We start from the raw sequence: 15481 nt of genomic DNA, 5'->3' as shown, positions 1-15481 counted from the left end.
TAATTAGACACCTGCGAGTACTCGAAATTCGAGTTTCGAGTCGAGTTTTTTAGTAATACTCGAACTCGAGCTCGTGGCTTTTCAACAACTCGAAATTCGAGCGAGCTTTTCTTGCACTGTACCTATAGAAAAAAAACTCTCATTATATCGGAATAAAAGTCTTACAACACTATTATCCTTTACTTTATAATGTAACATGATCGACCGTATACATGAACACATCATTTTTACGTACCCGGGATTTACGAATTTCCGTAAAAAAATACTTCTATAATTTTCCGCATAGCATTAATGTATCACTTTCCTCCTTTATGCGGAAGTATTTCCCGCCTTATGCGGAAACATTTCCCGCATTTTACTATAAAAAGCATTTAAATTGTCCGGGGTCTCATCATTTACACCATTAAATGTGTGATATAAAGTCCCGTTTAACATTTTTATGAAAATTCCTGCCAGTAATGGCGCACGTAAATATAAATATGAAGAAAATACAAATGAACAACAACTTACGAAGAAATATGGATGATGTACCATAACTACAGTACAATTCCAATAGTTATCTTAAGATAATTACCATAAAAAGAACTAAAGATTCTTTGTAGATACCATAACTACTGCAGAAGCATGATAGTTACCACATTTGCACTATAGTTGCCGTAATAACCGAGATGTGTATTTACCGTGATGGTAATGTATTTATTTAGGACATATTAAAATTAAAGAACATTATTGAAAAAAAAAGGATGTTAAATCTTGATATGTACGGTTGGCACATGTTGCTAAGAAATAATGTGATCTGAAAGAATGTAGTACTACTACGAAAAGTGAAAAGGGTACTCGTGGATTTTTAGGTTATGGCAGTCTCTTTCGTTTTTCAGTAATATCGGTCGAAAATTAACAAGAGTATTGGAAGTTGGCAGAAATGCCGATTCAACTAAATATTGGCAAAATCGGCTTCTTCAGTACAGCTCTACATTTGATGACATGAGTAAACATATTTCAGACTACAGGACATTGAAAAAGACTTTAATTTCCAAGTAGGTTTATTGTGCGTAAGTTTTTTTTGCAAGTGTAAATTGAATTAAGTAAAATGCTTCTATTTTTATTACTTTAAATTGATTAAACTTAATGACAAGTTACAGATATTTGACACTAATTTTGAGGTTAAACAATTTGGTAAATATGTAGAGTAACGGTATATGCGAAAAAAAAATGCTAAAAATCTGAAAATACTTTTATTCTATGCTCTTTCACTTCCTCTTTTCAAATCAACCGGCGGAGATAAGAAATTCCAAATACTTTAGGAATATCGAATTTTTTAATTTAGTAGGCTAACAATGATAATGGTTTCTTTTTTTATTTCCATATTTTTCTCAAAAGTTCTCACATTTTATTACTCCATCACAGTAAATTTATGTGCAATAAACTTAAAAAAAAAACTCGAACTCGACTCGATACTCGCGAGTATTTTAGCAAACTCGCTCGAGCTCGACTCGAAGTGAAAATCTTCTGCTCGCAGACGCCTATTTTTAATGATTTACATGAATTTGAATTTAACCGACAAACGCATGTGTTTTAAAATACACTAGAACCCCGATTTTACGAAACATTGATTTTACGAATACATTCTCGGGAACCGTCAAAAAATCGAAAATTTTGACATAAAAAAATAATCAGAAAAGAATTGAAAAAATCACAATGAAAGCTTATGTAAATGTTATTTTTTAACATGCATTATATATTTTGTGCAGGCTTTAATACCTTTCTTACTAATGGTCCTATAAGATAAGCAAAAAAAAAAACATAGGACATTCTGTTTAAGAATGCGTGACTCGTCCAGCCCGGCTAGCGGCAGCATGACGTCATATTGCTTACCTCTCCATACCCTGCTGCACATTCTTCAAGACTTATCCCTCCCAGAAACACAGACCATCCTGTCACCCCTCCTCCCTTCCTCTAACATTCCAGCATTTCCTCCCGTCGTGCAACCTTTTGCGTGAGAAACTGTCAACATGGTCATTGCGACTATTTGTTTTGAAGTCTCGTTCGCTGCTTATGTAGTGATATTTCTCTTATTTTTAAATTGTATGAATATTCACTTGTTGTGATAAGGGTCGAAGTTATTATTATTTTTTTACTTGTTTTATTTTTGATAATAAATCTGTGTGTCATGTTACAGGGTGTCCAGCAATCGGGAAATTCCGGGAAGTACTGGAAATGTACTTGTTTGTGTAAATGCTCGGGATTGTGCGGGAATGTACGGAATATTTACGTGGAAAACGGGAAACTGGTGTATGGCAATGCACGATCGCTTATGCCCATGGGCTACCGTGCATAGACGCTATATAGGGCAAAAAAAAACAATGCAGCAGTGCTATGATCACTTCTTTCCCGTGACTGTTCTATTGCTGCAGTGCAGCGCGAACATGAAGTATACAGCGCACGAGTGCCAGCCCCTATACAAATGTTATAGAATAGAGAGACAAAAGTAGTGCCAGCCAGACAATTTGGCTAGCGCGAAAAATAAAATACATTTCGTGCATGCGCAAAAGCGGTGTAATTCCAAACAAGCCAATCTAATCAGAAAATGGCGCTTGTGCTGGCAGGAGCTAACATGGTTAAAACATTGAGATGTTCTGTTAAGTGCTGTTGGCTGCCCTGCATAGGCATTGTTCTTGACTCTGTGAAATGAACTTTCACTTGTTCGCCATATTTGTTTTGTTTGAATTTTACATTTCTAAACTGTGAAAAGTGATGTTTGCAGTAGACATTTTGCGTTAAATTAAATGTTGTCCGTGGATTTGTTTACCGTTTGTATCTTATACTGTCGAATACGTACCGTTTTGTTGAAGGCCTAGTGAATTATTGTGATGATACTTAAAAGAGGTTATGGAGAGGCCATGGCATGAAATGTTGGCGTAAATTCGTTCAGTTGTAGTGTCAGTTTATAATATATGTGACCTGTGTGTGCATAGACGTCTAAAAATAACTGTGCTGCAAAACTCGGCGAGGAGCAACAAGTACGTGAAAATAATAATTTTGCACTTTTTGTAAGATGGGTCGCGCAGGAAGGGGAAAGACTAAGTTCAAACACAGATGGACTGAAGAATTTAGCTGGGTTTCGCCATGCCCTACAGATATATACCTTGCACGCTGTACATTGTGTCGTGTCATTTTTAAAGTCGATAGTATGGGCAGGCAAGCTGTAGTAAGCCATAGTAAAGGCATGGAACATAAGAGGGCATTGAATGACAAATTGAAAACTGTGTCAATTCGTTCATTTTCAACTCTAGCTAATAAGTCACAAAGTGAGGAAATGTGTTCCAGTGCTTCCACTCCTCAAACGTCTCACTCAACAAAGAATATTTGCATCCAAGATTTAAATGCATTAGATGTAAACTCAGATGTGCAGCAACAGGTGAGTAGTGTTAGTATGAAAGATTTTCTAGCAAAGGACAGCTGTACAAAAGCGGAAATTCTGTGGTGTTTGCAAACAGTAGTATCGCATGCTTCACTGAGAAGTGCAGCAAAAAGTGTGAGTTTGTTTACACTTATGTTCCCAGATAGTGAAATTGCTAAGGGTATGCAATTGCAGAAGTCGAAAACTTCTTATGCAATAGTGTAGGGCTTGGATATTATTTCCATGAAGAATTAATGCATGACGTAAAAATTTTTAATTTTTTTGTGGTGGGTTTTGACGAGTCTCTGAATAAAGTAGCCCAGAAACAACAGATGGATGTATCTCTTCGCTATTGGGACACTTCCAAGAATCATGTCACCACTAGATATTTGAATTCAGTGTTTTTAGAACACACTGCAGCATCTGACTTGTTGAATGGCTTGAAGGCTGCCTTGGAAGGTTTAGATCTAAATTGTATCTTGCAGTTGTCAATGGATGGCCCCAACGTAAATTTAAAGTTGCAAAGGGACATGGCTAAAGAATTAAGACCAGGCAGAGAAGATCCTAAAATTCTTGATATGGGTTCATGTGGCCTTCATGTTATGCACAACAGTTTCAAAGCTGGCATCAAAGGAACTGCTTGGAATATAATTGAATTTCTGCGTGCTCTATACTATCTTTTTAAAGATGTTCCAGCTCGCCGTGCAGATTTTGTAGAGGTTTGTGGCGAAATAAATTTTCCATTGAAATTCTGTGGCATTAGGTGGCTGGAAAATGCTAATGTAGCAGATAGAGCAATTTCAATTTTACCTGGAATTCGCAAGTATGTCACATGTGTTGCAGGAAGTAAGAAAGAATCAAAGTGTCATAGCTTCCAAATAATTGCTGCTTCAGTAAAAGACAAGTTGCTTCTAGCCAAGCTAACACTTTTCCAGTCTCTGGCCACAGAAATGGAACCATTTTTGAGGGACTTTCAAACAGATGCCCCAGTAGCACCTTTCCTCTACGAGGCAATTGTTTGTTTGATGAAAAACATGTTCAAGTTTTTGAAGAGGGACATTATTGAAAGTTGTCAGCTCAAGGATATAGATGTAATGAAAAAAGAAAATCTTATTAGATGTGAAGAAGTAGATTTAGGATATGCTACACGACAGGCTCTTAGGAAATGTGATGGAGCCAACCAGAAAGAGCTCTTACTTTTTCGCAAAGATTGCAGAACTTGCTTTCAGCTACTTGTGGCAAACATTATGTTTCGGTCGCCACTTAAATTTCCACTCACAAAATCTTTGCAGTGTTTGAATCCTGCTGTTATAGCTGCTGGAAATGGTGACTGCTATCTTTCTTCAGCTTTGGAAATTTTAACTGAAGGCAATTTGATAGCAGGAATTAATACAGCAGATGATATTGCCAGAGACTACAAAGAATTTTGTAATGATGTACTCATAAAAACAGAGATGAAATCTTACAATAAGTCAGATACCCGTTTAGATTCTTTCTGGATGATGCTTCTTAGAGGTTCAAAGTGGGAAAAATTGAAATCTTTTGTGCAGCAACTGTTAATACTTTCACATGGAAACTCACACCTTGAAAGAGGTTTCTCGGTGAATACTGAATGCCTCATTGAAAATATGAATGAGGAATCACTCATCACCCAGCGTTGTGTTTTTGATGCTGTTTCTGTAGCTGGTGGTGTAGAGAGAGTAGAAGTTACAAAAGCAATGATAAACTCTTACAGACAAGCCCATATGAGGAACAAACAAGCTCTTGAAAGAAAACGGAAAGAAGAAAATTCAAAGATTGAGCGTCAAGAAAAAAAAGTGAAGGTGGCAAGAGGAATTCAAGAATTGGAATCAAAGAGAAGAAAGTTAGTAACCGACACTCAGGTGGAAATACAAAAAATTGAAGAGCAAATAAATAAGCTACAAAAGTAATTTTAGTCTTTAAAAATATTTTTTAATCAAGTGTGTGTATTTTTAAAATATTATTTTCTTGTCTGCATATTTAATATTAAACTTTGGACAGAACTGCTGTATCATCAGTTTTATACAGACAATTCTGAAGGAAAAAGAGTAGGCCTATCTTGTCGAATTTTGCATTAGTCAACTTGGTGAGGTAAGGAATTTCATGAATTCTTAATTTTTGTGTTGTATATTATTTAGTGCAACATTTGTGATTTAAGGTACTTCCTTGTGTGCAAAGTTGTAATAAAATATAGTAACTGAATGCTTTAATTTACTAAACAGGCTGATTGTCAATAATAGTAATCTACCACTTAATATATTTTGCAGTAATTTTGAAGTTTAGAGGTTCGCTTGAAAAATGTCTTTTCTTTATTACTTACAATTATTGGTGTTATTCAATGTAGAATTAAATATAGATTAGGATTATGAAATCATGAGATTGTATTTTAGTTCTTTATATTTTAATATCAATGTTTTAAGATTAGAAAAATTACAGTGTACATGGCCATGTTTACATCTGAGGAAAAATTTTTATGAAATTGCTGTGTTTCAATGAGAAATTAAATGTACTTTACGATAAGTATATATATAATGATATACTGTTGATTTAACTATACGTTATATATAATGGTAGATAGTAGGAAGTTTTTTTAACTGCGGACATACTTGCACTATTATGTTCAGAAGTATGTCATTGAGTACATTTTGACTTACTGAAAACAGATAATAAAACATAATTAAGATACATAATTGCTTCTACATATTCTTAAACTGTATTTTATTTAACATACTAACAACCTAAACTTTAGTAGTAGGCCTAGGCTACACTTCTTTTCTGAAAGCACTTGAGTTAGGTGTACATGGTCATATTTTTTTATTGGTCAACAATTAATTTGTTTTAGTAAGTAGATATTTATTACCTGAAATATTTATTAAAGCTTAAGTGCCATTATTTAAGGTTAGTAATTTTTTCTAACCATAAGATTTTTGGCAATTAAAATTTTTTTAAGACAATGCATTTACAAGACGTATTTTTATTTAACTTATAAAGTTAAGAAGGATAGGCAAGCCTGTACTTGAATACTTTAGGGAATGTGGGAAATGTACTGGAAATGTACTGGAATTTGAAACCAGATATTTGCTGGACACCCTGTGTTACGTGCGCAATGCGGCAAAATAAAGTATAATTCTAAATGGGAGCAAGAGTTCTCGTGGCTATTGCTAATGATGTGTACAAAGCTAAATGCAAACTATGTGCCAGAAATTTCGCTGTGGATTCCATGGGAAGGAGTGTGATTGTTTCGCATAACAATGGGAAGGAACAAATTTCAAGAATGAAAATTCATCTCTCTACACCACCTCTAAAATATTCATTTTCACCTGCATCTCTATCAACTGATTCTTCATCAATTGCATCTGCTTCGTCAGTTGTATCTGTTTAATCAAATCAAGGAAGTTCTGGTAAGGAAGATGGCTTGGCTTAAGAGAAGTTGATTGGTGAGTTGTCAGGTCATTTACTTGTTGTGGGAACTTCACATGCAAATGAAGGTTTTGGTATCAAAAGAATGTTGATAAAAGACAGTGTAACCATGGCAGAAGTGTATTGGTGTCTGTCAACAGTACTGAACCACTCTTTCCTGCGCACAGCAGAAAAAAACTGTACCCTGTTTAAGAAAATGTTCCCGACATGCGAAATAGCCAACAGCATGCAACTTCACAGGACTAAAATTGCATATTCAGTTGTTTATGGTCTAGCACCGTACTTCACAAATGAATTAGAAAGTCTGCTAAAATCTTGTAACAAAATTACTGTAGGCTTTGATGAATCACTCAACAAAGTAGCTCAGTGTCAGCAAATGGATGTGGCTGTGCGGTTCTGGGACGTTGATGCTAATACAGTTCGCACAAGATACCTGACATCAATTTTTTTAACACATACCACAGCATATTGTCTTCTTCAGGGCCTTAAAGATGCATTGAAAAACTTTCCTTTGAACAAAATACTGCAGTTATCTATGGATGGACCCAATGTCAATTTTAAACTTCACAGAATTTTAAACACAGAGCTTTCTTCATCTGAGGGTGATGGGCCAAAGTTGCTTGACATTGGATCATGTGGTTTGCACACTTTGCATAATGCTTTTAAAGTTGGTTTTAAAGGCACTGAGTGGGGTTTGATCGAATTCCTTCAATCTCTTTATTACCTTTGGAAAGATTCCCCTGCCCGATGAGGAGACTACATTCAGATTACAGGGAGTTCTGTTTTTCCACTGAAATTTTGCAGTGTTAGATAGCTAGAAAACGACAGCGTAGTAACAAGAGCTTTGCAGATTCTTCCTCATGTTGCGAATTATGTAAAAGCAGTTGAAGGTACTCCTAAGGAACCAAAGTGCAGTAGTTTCAGAACTGTCGTCAGTAATCTGAAGGACATAATGTTGCTAGCAAAACTGACATTCTTCCAATCTGTGTCAAAGGAGTTTGAGCCTTTTCTCAGGGAATTTCAAACTGACTGCCCAATGACCCCTTTTTTGTTTGAAACACTTTCAGCTCTTGTGCGAAATACCATGGCAAAAATAGTAAGATCTGAAGTGATGAACACAGACATTAAGAAAATTGATGTTGGGAATAAAGCAAACCTCATTTATGCCAAAGACATTGATATTGGTTTTGCAACAAGGTCGGCTCTTAAGAAATGCAAGGGTACATCAGAAAAAGATATCCTTGTTTTCAAAAATGATTGTAGGACATTCTTAAAGTTATTTATTCAGAAATGTATAGAGAGATCACCTTTGAAGTATGCTTTTACAAAAGCTGTTGCTTGTCTCAGTCCCCATGTTTTGTGCATCAGAAGAGGGTATTGTGAGGTTAAAAATGGCTCTTGAAACAGTTGTTACAAATAATGTAAGAGTAATACAAGGCGATATAGCAGATCAAATACAGCGTGAGTATACAGACTTGCAGACTAAGGAAAGTTATCAAATGACAACTTATGCTAGGAGTGAAAAGCATGTGGATAAATTTTGGATGGAAGTGCTTGGGCACAAGTTAGAATATGAAAACCTAAAGAATTTTGTCCAAGTCATTCTTATTATGTCTCACGGAAACTCAAATCTCGAAAGAGGTTTTTCAGTTAATCGAAAATGTCTAGTGGAGAACTTAAAAGAACAGTCTCTTGTGGCACAGTGAATTATTTATGATTCAGTGACTGCAAAGGATGGAATGGACAGTATTGAAATAATGAAATCACCTATTTTTTCAATGAGGAATACTAGTGGAAAATATAAGGAAGCTCTTGAAAGACAGCGACAAGAGAAAGTGACAGAGGAGCGGAAGCAATATGAAAGAAAGAGGGTGGCATTGGAAATCAGTGAACTTGAAATGAAGAAAAGGAAAGTGGTTGAAGAAAAGGAAATGGAACTTGCTGAAATTTCAGCCAAATTACATATAAAAAAAATTAAATTTAGTAGTCTTGGACTAAATAAAGTTAAATATTGTGATGCTGTCACTGTTTTGACAAAACACAACTATTATTTAGATAACTTTGCTTGTATATTCTTGTATTTAGGATTTGTTATAGATGGAATTGTTTCTAAAGAAGGTAAAATTTGGGACAAAATAATTTTATTTCAACATATTTTTAAGTATTGGTACTAGGTATTTTAATTTCAAGAATGATAAACTTGGAAAACAGTTGTGGCACTTGTAATTCTGTGACTTTTAATTGTGATGCGAAGAGATGAGATGCAGTGCCCACATACTATTCAACTACCTATGTACTTGGTAAGTTAGCTAATTGTAATACATTCTTGTATATTGTTAATTTGTCATACTTGCCTCTTATTGATACAGATTCATGTTTGTGTAGTTCCCAAGAAATTTTTGTAGAAATCTGCGAGAAATGATGGAAAAATTTTTTGGCTGGTGGAAAATGTACTTGAAATTTTTCATGTACTGGAAATTTTTTTTGAGTTTATAAGTGGTTACCCTAGTCCTAACAATTTCTTAGATGTTTAGGCAATATTCAAATGAAATGATGTAATAGAGTAACTATATTTATTTTAATATCTGGACACATGTTTCTCTGGAATACCACAGGGTGCACCGGGAAAACTTCTAGGGAGCTTCAGTGTGCCCTGGTGCATACTTGGAGAACCACTGGTCCAGTGAAAGGAGGAGAGATATGGAATCCAGTTGTTAGGTTGAAGGCTGCACCAATCAATACATTTTCTGATCACATTGTGATACTGACTGTTATCTATTCACTGCTCAGTGCTGTTTATCTTAAAACAGAAATTAATTTTTATTGTTTTCTTGAATTAACAGAATGTTTGGAATTAATTAAAATGTGTCTTTAGTGTCTTTACTCTTACTTACTTATATCTATATATGCTTAAGTCTAGATCAGAGATGACCAACCAATGGCTCACCAAGGCTTGAGTGGTGGCTTGCCGATCTAACTGGAAATTACTATTTGACTGATAAAAGAATTGAATTAAAACAATATATCATGTTTTGACCATGAACTATGCACACCATTCTTGATGAAATGACTTACCGCATAGGCATGATAACAATGACTGAATGTTGTTTGCTGGCACTGCTAGCAGAGGCTAGAGGTGCTAGTATAGCTAGTAGTGTGGGAAACTAAAATTTACACAACACATTGATGAACACTGCCAAAACCATAGTGTCTCAAAGTTACAATGTATACACACAAGTCCAAGCAGAACAAATTCTTGCAAAATTTCAATGTTTAAATCATAATTTTTAATTGCTATAGGTAAGAGCTATGAAAATATTCAAGTGAGGTTAATTTTTTTTCGTTGTACTAATCCAGACCTCATGAGCTAGCTATGGCCTGAATTGCATGTACAAAAAAATACTTGAAGAATTTCTTGGGTTTGAAAGTACTGTGCAAATTTCATACAAGCAAACAGCAATTCTGAAATGTCTGACAAAGTGAAGATTTATTATTGATATTAATATCCCATGATTACCCACCAACACATGGCACAAGCTAGTGATGTGCCAGTTCTACTTTCTTCCCAGTTGTCGGTTTGATTCAGTTTCTTAAAAATGGGTTTCCGGTTCTTGGTTCTCAGTTTTAGGTTAATCTTCACACAATTTCAAGTTGCACTAAAGATACAGTATACCCTAATAAATGGTGTATTTGTTTAACATGACTCTTAGGTACCTACTGCACCATAATTTAGATCACAAACAAGTCACTTAGCCCCTAGTGAGAGAAGTTGCTTCTCGTGTCACTAGATGCTGGAGCAGCACTGCACAGACATACTGTAGTGCAGTTTTGTTTTTCTGGATCAGTATTTAATTTAGGCACACCAATAAAAAATTGCTTGAGAAAAATGTAAATATGTATTTGTTCACAAAATTATAAGTAATTTATAAAAAAAAACTAATACTGGAATAGCAAGTAATGTAGGTATATATTATAATGGGTAAGGGATGGAACACCCAAGTTAACAGAGGTCTGTTTAGAGAGTATATTAATACATTATATGTTGGTTGTGTTATAAATATAAGTAGGGACCCAGAAATTTCTTGAGTAGCAAGTTTTAAAATTGTTGGGTGACGGACATCAAATCTTGGGTGAAATTGGAGGAATTCTTGGGTAAAAACTAAATTTCATTAGTTGAAGAACATACATAACAAACCAAGGGCCATGATAATTTATACAAATATAACATTAAAAATTATATAAAAAATAATTACACTTTCAAAAAAAATATTTTCAGGGAAGCTATTATTAATACTTACTTAATATAAGTGAATAGATGTATCCATGAAATAATGAAAGGACCCTTTGTCTGGCAAAACCCAACTCTTCAGAATTAAAGGAATTAGTTTTGTCATTGGGGTGTTTGGCTTGAAAATCTGTGGCTGGAAAAAATGTAGTTGACTGGGGTGGAAATGCTGAAGGCTGGAGAGAGCAGATGTTTCGGAAGGGTTTATATGTATTGAGCCTGTGTTATTTTTCTGTAGGTCTACTTTTAGTTGAAATACCAATCCCTGTCTGTTAGCGAAAATAGGGACAAATAAAAGGTCGGAATCTCTGCACAAAAACTCTTTTGTTTACGTTCGGACACTTACCATTCACTTGCCATATGGGGCTTGAAGTGAAGTTAAAAGACATGTGCATGTTGGTCGCCGGCAATATACCACAATGTTTTACCAGGGAAAGTATTAGCTGTTATGCTTGCTGTAGTACCGGCACCGGTACTGACATTATATTTACTGTTTGCTGTGCCAGTTAATTTGCTGAGAACCGGCAGAACCGAGAACCGGAACCGACCTATCCTTAGTACAAGCCAAGAACTCTGTCCGTGGAACTAAGACTAAGAACAGATTTTACAAGCCTCATTACGAGCTTAGCACCAACAACTGCAGTCAACAAATTTTGAATAGCAAGTCCATAAATGTTAATAAATCAACGCTGCCTAGACTGGAGCCTCAATATTTTCTTCTCAATTACATAATTATATTATATTTTGAGGCATCGCCCGACTGCTACCTTTTGGTACCACGACCACACCATGACTGAAGAACGAGGTCACGCAGCTGCATCCACCACACAGGGAAGCGGCAGGGCGTGGCCTCACCACCAATCACAAAATTTCGCAGAAAAATATTAACCAATCATGTGGCAGGGCAAGAGCACTTTGACATACTTCAGAGTATTTTTTTTCACACTCTGTGAACTCTGTCTCTCTCTAATTCTTATGCGATCAGCAAACTATTGCATCTTCAAACAAAGAATTATGGCCAAAAAAAAATATATGTGAACACACATTTATGAACGAAGCTAAAAAAAACAAACGACACTTAAATGTGTGAAAGCACATGTAAACCTAGCCACATAAACAAACACAGATAAAAACATCTAGATGCTTATTATCAAAACAACTTAAAAAGCACGAAACAATGTAAATGATATTCATAAAACATGTAGAAACTGCCTGAATATATCTCAAAAGAATAAAGAAAGTTATGTACATATCGATAGAAAACCTAAGCAAGTAATTATTTTTATAAAAAATATAATAAATCTCTAATAAAGTAATTTACCTTGTGGGAAGGGCAGTAACCATGGTTGCTTTAGTGTATTTATGTTTTTATGTTACATTTTAAACCAAAAAGAAATAAAATATAAGGGAAATTGTCAAGAAAGAGCGGGAAAGGGGATTGGATCTGTTACAGCTGTATTGTTTCCAGTGGGCAAGCAGCGAGCTCAGGGTGCTACTTCGTCCCCTTTGCTGTCATCTGTTGGCAGTAGTGACGGTAGCCACAGCGCAGAGGAGTGTCCAGGGCAGGAGGAGGAAGGATCAAGTAAAGTTGCCCATAACGTACTCATCTTACCTTTCTCTCCTGCCAAGGGCGAGTACGTCGGCATGTTGGCTGAGCACAAGGTTGGTGGTTTACTCGTGTAGCCAAAACAGGTCTGCAAGTATTCAAAATTTTCTATTTTGAAACTAATAATTCGATATTCAACTCAACATTTTGATTTGAAGAATTTTTTTCATTATACCTTACTTATAAATAATAGCCTACGGGTGTTTAGATATTAGCTATCACAGCCTTCCGTATCATCACACTGTAAACCCTTGATCATGTAATGTATGCTGTATTTACAATAATACAATTTGGAAAAATTCTCTATTTTGGTCATATCACTGTGTTAAGTAATATTGGACATTATAATCACTAATGTCTGTCAGTCATGTTCCATTACAATTAAAACACAATCAATCAAACTTTCATGATTGAGTAAAAAGCCTTTACTAAACTAAAACATTTTTAACGTACTGCTTATGTTAAGTGATACATGCTACGCCTATGAAATGTAAATGAAAGTTTCACTGTATGTTTGATAAGTTTGTTTCAATAAATATTTGATATTTGTGAAATAATATATTTTATTTGATATTCTATTAGAAGTTATTAAAAAATTCACAGAAGCAGAGTAGTCATGCATGTATTCATGCATCATCATAATCAATCATCACAGTCATCAAAAAGTAGTTCATCAGTAAATAAATTAGTCATAAATATGTCCACTTTCAACCATCATAATAACCAGGTAATCATCATACATCATTAGTCCATTATAATAATCAGAAGTCATTAACTATCATCATCAATTTTCATTTACCTGTCTTCATTTTTCCATCTTATGGAACATCCAGCATAGATTTGTTAGCGTACGCATCCACCAATTTTCAAATGTTTTGAGGGGAAAACTATTATTCACATCAGGAATCTATATCAAATATGTAGATACAAGCATACTGTGAATTCGGAATGTCAATAGACTTTCTCCTTTTAAAGCTCAGGCTGATGCTGATGTTAATTTTTTTTAGGTTGATTTAGAAAATTTACAATTTATTGCAGGCGTTACCATGGTGTGACTTCCGGAAAATTTTTATATACTAGTTTTTTTTTTCTTTTCATGGTCCATAGACCCCAAAACCATCGTCAACTCAAAGTTTATACAGTACACTCCCTATTTAACGCGGTTGTCGGGGGACATAACTTTTACCCGCGTTGTTGCATAACCGCGATGTTTCGATGTGATTAAGGTCAAAAGGCATAAAACACCGCCTGTGTTCTAATAGGTCGGCAAGCACGCACAGTATAGACGGCCCGCCGTTGTGCGGACTTTGCATCCGCAGTTTTCACTAAACGCGGGTGAAAATATAAAAATAATAAATTTTAAAGATAAATATTAAATGTTGAATTGTTTTTATTTTTCCGCGTGCCGCGCACAGTTTGTCGCACGGCCTACGAGCGCGCCACACGCCGCCATACACACGTGCGGCACACACGCTGCTGCCAGTCTCGTGGTGTCAGCCACAGTATCTGCTTCGTCAGTGTCCTTAACAAAGTAAGTGCAGTGTGTGCGGTTACACACGATTCTGTGGTCGAAGTCTTCTAAAAAGAAAGGCCGTAGTGATAATTCAAACCGAATATGAATCGCAAAGTACCGAGTTTGATTGACAAAATAAAAATTCTATATTTACTTACAGATAGCTTGTCTTTTGCAGAAGTAGGCCGCAGATACAGGAAAAAACTATTCTAGCATTCGTACAATAAAAAATAAAGAATCGTCTATCGTGTCAAGTGGTTAAACTTTATTATCCATGCTTACAGTAAATTATAAATGGTCACGTGTGGGAAACAAAAATTGCGCCAATTTAATTTTAGCGCAATCAGTGACGCCGTATTAAAAACCGTGTTAAACTATGTCTTTACTTATTTCACCAAACACTGTGTCGAGTTGCTGAGTGTGTGTGGCTCGGATCGGCAAGTGTTATATTCCCCAGCCTCTGGTTAAAGGTCGGGAGACCGCTACACATAAACATTTCCGGGAATTGTTTACTACCTCACGGCAAAAGTGGTACAGTTTGGTTCACGTAAATATTGGACCACTGGGAATTCCTGGGCAAAGATTAAAAATACGCTAGCTGATTTACTTTACCATTTAATGTTAAAACATTATACCAAAGTAAAAAGATGAACGTGTATAATACAATGAATTACCCAATAATATTACGTCTGTAGGTTTAAGTTGTAACAAAACATTTATATACAGATGTCCAGTAAAGTACCAATTAAGATTCTGGAGTGGAATTTTAAACACCGGACTACCTGATTTTGCCTTGTACGCAGGGACGCTGCTCAGTCAAGTGACTCATGCTCTGCCTGTGTGCTGCGTGAACACATTCCCTCCCCCACGCCCCCTCATCCAGTTTCTGCCCGCTCTAATCTCTACCTCTCTCCATATTCTCGGCTTGCCTCTCCTTATCCAGCGCTTGCCGACAACCAAGCCTATCCAACATCAATCCCCAGCCGAGTCACGCTGGATAATGTCGCTGACGGTGGGCTTTATCAGGTCCCCTGCTTCATTTGTGAGATAAAGCGACGTTAAGAACTAGTCTTTCAGAAAATATCACTGGGCTGGATTGGACCATAATTTGAAAACCCTACAAGATAGAGGAATAATGTACGGAGATATCTTGTTTAGAATTTCACTGCGGACATTTTCTACGCCTAGGCTTTTTTCTGCCCGATGCTTAGTTTGTTAGTTACAACGCAAAATTAT

General features: G+C 35.8%; 1 protein-coding gene across 2 annotated transcripts in view; it reads left to right on the top strand.

Annotated features, from left to right (window-relative positions):
* Nucleotides 1-15481, top strand: part of LOC134536130 (GTPase-activating protein and VPS9 domain-containing protein 1) — a 173520-nt gene that overhangs the window by 62091 nt on the left and 95948 nt on the right. For both annotated transcript variants that reach the window (XM_063375727.1, XM_063375719.1), the window contains exon 10: nucleotides 12595-12788. In XM_063375727.1, the coding sequence (XP_063231797.1) occupies nucleotides 12595-12788 (194 nt within the window). The remainder of the gene's footprint in view (nucleotides 1-12594; nucleotides 12789-15481) is intronic.

Source organism: Bacillus rossius, chromosome 1 (assembly GCF_032445375.1).
Source record: "Bacillus rossius redtenbacheri isolate Brsri chromosome 1, Brsri_v3, whole genome shotgun sequence".
Taxonomy (NCBI): domain Eukaryota; kingdom Metazoa; phylum Arthropoda; class Insecta; order Phasmatodea; family Bacillidae; genus Bacillus; species Bacillus rossius.
This window is presented reverse-complemented; position numbering and strand designations above follow the sequence as displayed.